General features: G+C 48.3%; 1 protein-coding gene across 3 annotated transcripts in view; it reads left to right on the forward strand.

Moving 5' to 3' along the window:
* The first annotated feature begins 678 nt into the window (after window positions 1–678).
* Window positions 679–8848, forward strand: part of RNF39 (ring finger protein 39) — a 25681-nt gene continuing 17511 nt past the window's right edge. For all 3 annotated transcript variants that reach the window (XM_015414030.1, XM_015414031.1, XM_015414032.1), the window contains exon 1: window positions 679–1069. In XM_015414030.1, the coding sequence (XP_015269516.1) occupies window positions 719–1069 (351 nt within the window). In that variant the 5' untranslated portion in view covers window positions 679–718. The remainder of the gene's footprint in view (window positions 1070–8848) is intronic.

Genomic DNA, 8848 nt, shown 5'->3' on the forward strand with positions numbered 1-8848 from the left:
GGATCCATTGATCCATTTGCATCCGGATGTAGAGTCAGAGGAGCCGTGTTTGCCTGTTGCTGCAAAACAGTAAAAAGCCCAGTAGCACCTTTAAGACTAACAAACTTTATTGTAGCATAAGCTTTTGAGAAACACAGCTCTCTTCGTCAGATGCACGGAGGGTATGAAGAAACTGGCCAGAGATCTCTTCATACCCTCCGTGCATCTGACGAAGAGAGCTGTGTTTCTCAAAAGCTTATGCTACAATAAAGTTTGTTAGTCTTAAAGGTGCTACTGGGCTTTTTACTGTTTTGCGGATCTGGATGGTTTTAGAAAGCTCGACAAAGGAAGTAAGGATAGGGATGGAACTGGGTCTTCCCCCCCCCCCCATATCCTGGAGAAAACTCCCAGCTTAATCCCTGGGCTCTCCTCTCCGCAGCCACCCTCCTCTCCCCCAGCTTATCAGGCTACAAAATCTTTCCAAGAACAAAACAGACTTGCCTTCCATCCCACGGCAGTTCCTACCACAGTCTGTCTATTTCAGCACAGAAAGCCAACCTCACAAAGTGGAAAAACTGGCTGGTTATGCAAGAGCTGTTTACCTGGTGCAGGGAGGATGCTCCGCCCTGACCGCTCAGTTCCTCCCGCCCCCTTCTATAAAGAAGCAGACGGTTCTTAGCTGGCACCAGATGACAGCAGGACACCCCAGGGCTTAGGCACCCAGTCTCCCAGGCACACCATGGAAGGGAAAGGACTCGTGGCTGAGCTGCAGAGAGCGGCTATCTGCCCTGCCTGCAGGGGACACTTCAAGGACCCAGTGACCCTGGACTGCGATCACAGCTACTGCCGCGCCTGCATCACCCGTTACTGGGAAGAGGCAGCTGCTGCCGGGAAGGGACCCCGGGTGCTGTCCTGCCCTCAGTGCAAGATGGTCTTTGAGAGGAAGAACCTCCGGACCAACGTCAAGTTGGCCGTGGAAGTCAAGATCACCCAACATCTCAATGCCAAGACAGCCGAGGTGCCCCTCGGCCCCAGCCCCAGGAGGCGTCGTGGAGGGTGGATACCCGCAACCAGCATCCGGGAGGGAAAGGTAGGACCGGGGGTCTCCCATTGGCTTTTGGGGGTTGTCAAGGGCTAAGTCCGGCGCTAGGGTTCAGTCCTCAGAAATGCTAAGGGATTAGTTCCTTTGAGCATGTGCAGAGTGCCTCCCGCCTGAGTCCAACATCTGGAGGGCTTTCAAGGCACAGGACGTGCTTCCCAGTTGTGCTTTTGCTTTGGCCCCTTTCCTTTTAGAAACAAGGTGCATTGCGACCTTTTGTTATAACACTGAGACGGACGGGTTGGCAGACGCCAGGGTCCTTGCGGGCACCCTGTTTTTTATTTATGCCAGAGACGTCTACTCAACTCACCGCTATTTCAAGTCTTGCCTTGAACATCTCCAGCTTCTTAGAAGACTCTGGGGGGAACAGGGATCTGGAAAGACCGCAATCTCTAAACAGCTGAAGGATGAGCAGGAAATAAAGAGGGAAAGCCCGGGAGGGTGGCCGGGGAGAAAGCAAACACAACAGAGGTGTTAATCCCGAGGAAGACATGAATATTGAAGCTGCTACTGATTTCCATCCTTGCCTCTTCTCCCCATTCGTTGCCCTTCAGCATTTCCTTCCCCTCTGTACCACACTCTGGCCGGATCCCTGCCTAGTTCCTCCCCAAGCTCCTTCTCAGTGCTCAGATCTTCACATGAGATTCCATAGCTTGCCCATCAGCGAGGGTTGTCAGGTCCCCCCTGGCCACCAGCAGCGGTAGACCTGCCAGCTCCATGTTGAGAAACTCCTGGAGATTTGGGGGTGGAGCCTGAGAAGGACAGGGACCTCAGTGGGGTACAAGGCCATAGAGTCCACCCTCCTGAGCATCCGTTCTCTCCAGGGGGACTGATCTCTGGAGTCCGGAGACGAGCTGTAATTCTGGGGGATCCCCAGGTCCCACCTGGAGGTTGGCATCAATGCTCCCTCTAAGCTGTGGAGTCTTGGTGAGCAAAACGTCTACTTTGTGAGCAACTGGCATTAAAGTTGCGAGCGAGTGATTTGGCTTCTGCCTACATTAGTTTGCTCTGGAGCCATCCTTCCTGAGCGAAGGCAAAAATGTGTGAGCCGGAGGCTAAAAAACTGCAAGCTAGTTTAAACTAACTCAGCTTAGAGGGAACACTGGTTGGCATCCCTACTATCAGCCAGGGCCACTCACACCTTGTTCCTTGCAAGGTATCTCCTGCTATGACTGTTTGGTAGCAACTGCATAGCACTTTCAGGATTCAAAGTGCCTCGTGTGCTGTTTGTCATTTGCAGTTCTTACAACAGCTCTGCAAAGTTGGCTATTTTTATTGTCCTCAAACTGCAGATGGGGAGGGGGGCTGAGCTGAAGTAGAGAGAGGAGCTGCCAAAGTCCTGAAACACAAAGGAGTTTTAAAATGGCTTCTTGTACCACCCTGCGCATGCACATATACAAGAGATGGTGAGCCTCCCCCACCACCACATTTTTATGAGAGACAGTGTGGTGTAGTGGTCACAGTGTTGGGCTAGGATCTGGGAGACCCAATCCCACTCAGCCACGGAAGCTTGGTGGCCTTGGGTTACTCTTTCTCTCTCAGCCTAACCTACCTCACAGGGTTGTTCTGAGGGTGGGGAGAAGGATGCAAGCTACTTTGGGTCCCCACTGGGAAGCAAGGCAGGGTATAAATGAAGTCAATGAATAAATGAAACATGTTGAAGGTGCTGTTAAAACAAGCTAGCCTGGCGTGATTGATCTATTTACATTGGTAATGAGTGTGGCTTGAAGGGAATCTCAGATCTCAGTTACAACATCCTATCTGCTAGTTTTAGGCTCAGGATTTTCTTTTCCCCCTGAAGGGGAGACCTGGAAGTTTTAACACACACACACACACACGCAATAAGAGATAATCTGATCAGGTATAGCCACAAACTACTAAAAACTAAGAGTATTAGATTCATAATGCAAATTCCTGGAGTCCCAGTGGCAGAATCCTGGGCGGTGAGAACTTCATAAATCGGATCCGCCTTCCTTAGCTGCAGACATAAATTACCCAGGACAGCTAGAATCCGTTCCCTTTGGTTGCTTCATCTTCTCCTGTTTAATAAATCCAGCTGAGAAGAAGCTGTCTTGCCAGTCGAGACTGACAAGATATTAAGCGATACTGTCTGTCGGAGTAGAGGGAGGTACAAGATGGGAGGGAGAGCGAAACAAAGCCATTGCCAGGGATGTTGGAGTTTCGTGACTGCCGCGATGCCAGATGTGTAATCTGGCCTGGAATGGGGCAGCTACTGCAGACTGAAGCATTCTTCAGCCAGGGCACACTGCCCGTTTGCTAACCAAGGCATACTTTCTGGTGGTCTCCAAGGCACCAGAACACCAGTAGAAAAAGCAGATTAGGAAAAAAGAAAGGTCCTTTCCACCAGTGATTTGTGACTTGATTGTTTCCATATTCCTACCTTGTGATTCTTTGGGACTCAGGGCCATTTTTCTCAACCAGCTGAGACCCAGGCCCATTACGCATGCACATCTTACAGCAGATATCCAGAGCAGTCAGCCTTTAATCTTGAGTTCAGATTCTGTGCTTGCCTTACACACCATTCTTTTTCCTCTGGTGTATTTATTCTGCAGCTACAATAAAAAAAAATCCACACTTTTCTAAATAATGGTGGAACGACACTTGTGACGTGTGGAGGGTGGCGTTCAAAGTTTTGATGCCAGATGTGTAATCTGGCCTGGAATGGGGCAGCTACTGCAGACTGAAGCATTCTTCAGCCAGGGCACACTGCCCGTTTGCTCCTTTGATAACCAAGGCATACTTTCTGGTGGTCTCCAAGGCATCAGAACACCAGTAGAAAAAGCAGAAAGAAAGGCCCTTTCCACCAGTGATTTGTGACTTGATTGTTTCCATATTCCTACCTTGTGATTCTTTGGGACTCAGGGCCATTTTTCTCAACCAGCTGAGACCCAGGCCCATTACGCATGCACATCTTACAGCAGATATCCAGAGCAGTCAGCCTTTAATCTTGAGTTCAGATTCTGTGCTTGCCTTACACACCATTCTTTTTCCTCTGGTGTATTTATTCTGCAGCTACAATAAAAAAAAATCCACACTTTTCTAAATAATGGTGGAACGACACTTGTGACGTGTGGAGGGTGGCGTTCAAAGTTTTTTTTTTAAATGCAATTGCCCCATTGAAGCTGCACAGTAACATCCAGTAAGCACCTTCCATTTAAATCCTTGTGGTTTAGATTTTGTGCTTGCATTTTGGCATTAGTTCATTGAATGAAATGGAACAGAAAGGAATGCAGGCGAAGGGAGGAAATGCACCGTTGAAACTGACCAGACTTTTCCTGAAATTAACAAGCAGCTGCAAAGCCCCATTTTCCATACTGCCAAGCACTAGGGAATTCTCTGCTGTGTTATTAGCCACTGTGAATAATGGCAAAGAGTCACATGATCTCATAATATGGGGGAACATGTTGAGTGTACAGAGTGCACAGTAGAGCCCACTGACACTGGCACTGCAAGCTGTGATCATCGGCAACGTGTTTGTGTGCACATGCACTCCTGGGCAAAGTCCACCACACTTTGCACAGGACTGCAAATTGTATGTGGGAGGATTCCTCTGGTGGAAGCTCTGGAGATTTTTTTTTAGTTTTGTGCCACTAAATTGTAAAAAAAGGGGGGGTATTTTCACTGATGCCCTACTGCAGCTGCATAGTAATGCTAATTTCCTGCCCTTTCTTGCAAGTTTGGGTGGTTTTCTCTTTGTGATTCCCTAATTTTATCCTGCACAGTGATCTTGATCTTGGCAGCTTTTAAAAGCCTGTCCTGTGCAGCTTGCACTCTTCCTCCAAATGGATCGATCCCAAATGATTCTTACTTTCGGTAGTTTGGAGAAGGTCCATGTGGCTCAGCTGCTATTTTAATGCCCCCCCCCCACTTTCTTCACTAAAGCCTGAAAAGGAAAAATGTTTTCAAAGCTTTAGGCTTCCCATCCCAGTCTCTCTCTCTCTCTCTTTACATCTCATGCAATTTTATTCTGCGCTGAAAATGTTTGCATGTAGCACTGAAATCCTTTTTTTCCATTCCTTTTGCACTGGGGACACTGCCGTTTGCCTCCTCTCCAATCCCTCTTTCAAGTCGATACAAGCAGCGAACTAAACTTTGTGCAGCTCCTTTTAAACTTCCCCCCATCGTTTAAATGTTTTCAGTTCAGCGATCCAAGATTAGCGATAGTCTTGTATCGCTAGACTCACGCCGCTTGTAAAAATATATATATATTTAAAAACGAGGGGGAAATGGAACTTGCACACCAATGATGGGGGGAAGATGGCAGAAGGTGCCGAGTGGGTGGAACGACCTTGATGTGTGTGGGGAGTGACCTTCAAGGGGCAGCAAAATGGTAGTGGTGGTGGGAATCTGAGGGATCTCTACGCTTTTGAATTACCTTTGGCTTAGAAGCAAAACAAGTGAGAAATTGGCACAAAAGGACTCTCAGAAAACCCAGGGAAACAGCAACCAGAAAGCAAGCTGAGCACTGAGGGGAGGAAAATCAATGCCGAATGACAAAGAAAACCCAACGGGCATTCACAGTGAAAGTGCAGGAAACTACCCGTGCATTCTAGGCCCCCGTGTGGTGTGGTGGTTAGAGTGTCAGACTAAGATCTGGGAGACTGAAGTTCAAATCCTCATTCTGCCCTGAAGCTCACCAAGTGACCTTGGGCCAGTCACTCTCTGTCTCATAGGACCGACATGAGGATAAGATGGAGGTGTCAAGAACGGTGCACCCTGCCTTGAACCCCTTGGAAAAAGGAGAAAACAAAAATGTGCCAACTAAAATAATATCAGTTAGTAGGCAAATGATAGTGAGCCTTGAGCATAGATCCCAAGCAGTGTTCCTTCTAAGCTGAGTTAGTGTGAGCCAGCTCACAGTTTTTTAGCCTCCGGCTCACACATTTTTGTCTGAGTTCAGGAAGGATGGCTCCAGAGCAAACTAATTGATGCAGCAGCCAAATCACTCGCTCGCAACTTTAATATCACTAGCTCACAAAGTGGAATTTTTGCTCACAGGATTCCACAGCTTAGAGGGAGCATTGATCCCAAAGGTGCTATAGACTTCCAAAAGCAGGCTGCATGATACACTGGTTGTGCTGCATGATGGGACAGCGCTGTGATACTCCACGGTGCTCCATTACTTCAGCGCATGGTGGAGCAACTGAGTCCCGTCTTTATCATGGATCCAGCACTTGTCACCAATGTTCCCTCTAAGCTGTGGAGTCTTGTGAGCAAAACTTCTACTTTGTGAGCTACTGGTATTAAAGTTATGAGCGAACGATTTGGCTGCTGCATAAATCAGTTTGCTTTGGAGCCATCCCTTCCTGAGCTAAGACAAAAATGTGTGAGCCGGAGGCTAAAAATCTGTGAGCTAGCTCACACCAACTCAGCTTAGAGGGAACTATGCTTGTCACTGGCAGATACGCATATTGCAGCAAGGGATGGCAGCCGTGATATTTCTGTGTAGGGTGGGGTAAGATCTACAGCAAGGTTCAGAGCCCATTATTGGAACATGCAATCGTGCTAAAATAGCACAGTGTTTAAACAGCAAGTGTTGTGGTTACTCTTTGTACCTCATTATGGGCACAGCTCAGTCAATTTTGTTGAAGCAAAAGGATTTTGTGGCTTTGGCATGCATGCCTCACGCACTGGCTCATTTAATTGCTTCTAATCATAGTCCCAATGTGTAGGTGCAGCCAAGGAAGAAGCATACGAGGTCTGAAATGCAGAGTGTTCATCCGGCAGCCTATTATTTTCAGATTTGTATCCCATTTTTCTTCCCTCATGGAATCAGTGCTGGCATACATCGAGGCATACATCGAGGGAGGCCTTCCATTCAAATACTACCCAGACTGAGAACTGTTTGGCTTTACCTGGTGGCTGTTCTCAGGTGCTTTCCAACCGTATTCGGAGATTGCCCCAACACCACACTTTAAAGGGTTATGTTAATGGGCTGGACCATTACAATCATGAAATGCCGAGACCAGCATCTGGGACAAAAACTTCAGGGCCCACCTGCTCCTTGAACACCCAAGGCAAGTGCCCTGAGAAGTGGGAAGAGTTCCCACCTCCTCTAGAGGGCAACACTGCCACTTTGCCAGCTTGTTCCTTCAGTCAAATATTTATGTCTGACCTTTCCCTTGTGACTAAAAATAGCTTGTGTGTAAAGCGCCGTCAAGTCGCAGTTGACTTACGGGAACCCCGTGGGGTTTTCAAGGCAAGAGATGAACAGAGGTGGTTTGCCATTGCCTGCCTCTGTATAGAGAACCCTGGACTTCCTTGGAGGTTTCCCAGTCCAAGTACTAACCAGGGCTCACTTGGCTCTGTGTCTGAGATCTGATGGGATTGCACTAGCCAGGGCCACCCCAAGTCAGGGGGAAAACACCTTATAAATCCAAAAATCAAAACTTACAAAATACTGGAAAAAACACATTTACCTCCCCCCCCCAAAAAAATCTGAAACTTAACCCCCATTAAAGTAAAAGCTAAAGGTTTCCCTTGCTCAAAAGCCAGTCGAATCCAACTTTAGGGGTGGTGGTGCTCATCTCCGTTTCCAAGCTGAAGAGCCAGCGCTGTCCGAAGACTTCTCCATGGTCATGTGGCCGGCGTGACTAAACGCCAAGGCACACAGAACACTGTTACCTTCCCACCAAAGTGGTACCTATTTATCTACTTGCAATTTCTTGCTTTCGAACTGCTAGGTTGGCAGGAACTGGGGCCAGAGACGGGAGCTCACTCCGTCATGTGGCACTCGGGTCTTGAACTGCCGAGCTACTGACCTTCTGGTGCACAGCTAAGCGTCTTATCCACTAAGCCACCGCGGCCCCTCAACCCCCACTAAAAGGCCACTGCAAATAAAAGCAGACTGTTACACTACTTCCTAAAAACTTCCATCAGCTCCTCAGGGAGCCCATTCTACAAGCTGAGAGACATTATAGCAAAGAAATGGGCTCTGCGCTAGACGCCAAGCAGGCCACCTTAATTGGGGGAACAACTAGAAGACGGCAATTGGGAAGTCGCTAAATATCGCTAAGTGGGGGGAAAGTGGCACCGAGCCAGGATGGACTGAGCAGTCCCGACGCTTGAGTGATCAGACTAGGGAAAATCTGTCTGTGGCCCATTGGCAAGTGTTAGGACCAGACTTTCCCCGGTGCCCTTTAACTCTGCTTCTGTGTCAGGGCAGCATAGGCTGCTGACGGCTGCAGGACCTTTCCGAGATGTTGCAGTCTGATCGTGCACTTTGGATCCATCAGGTGTTCGCAGCTAAATCGGATCTAAAGGCACGTCGGACCGCAGTCTTAATGGGCTGTTATTTACCAGCTGATGCAATTTACCTCCATGCCATTTTCACACACAACAAATCTCTATTTAAAGGGACAGGGCATTTTTCTTTGGGCCAAGTGACAATCCTAGGCTCGGTTTGGTGTGGATAGTCGACTTCAGCAGGCATCATCCATTGCTAATCCCTACAAATCCAGAACACGATAAACTTTAAAGGGCTGTGACCACCCTCGGAAGCTGTCATCTGGAGATCAATCATAGTTTCGGGAGATTGCCAGGCCTTACCTGGAGGATGGGAAGCTTAAGGCAGGACATGCACAAACATCACTTGGCTCACACACACACACACACTATTTTTTTAACATTGAGAATCTTTCTGCAAATCTGGGGCTTCCCCCAGGGTTGTAGAAATATCTAGCCCCGTGTGTCCCACTTGTGCTTTTTAAATCTGCACGCCGGGGGGGGGGCCTGATTGGTTAATAATTA

The sequence above is a fragment of the Gekko japonicus genome, unplaced genomic scaffold (genome assembly GCF_001447785.1).
Source record: "Gekko japonicus isolate JY-2015 unplaced genomic scaffold, Gekko_japonicus_V1.1 scaffold2821, whole genome shotgun sequence".
NCBI lineage: Eukaryota > Metazoa > Chordata > Lepidosauria > Squamata > Gekkonidae > Gekko > Gekko japonicus.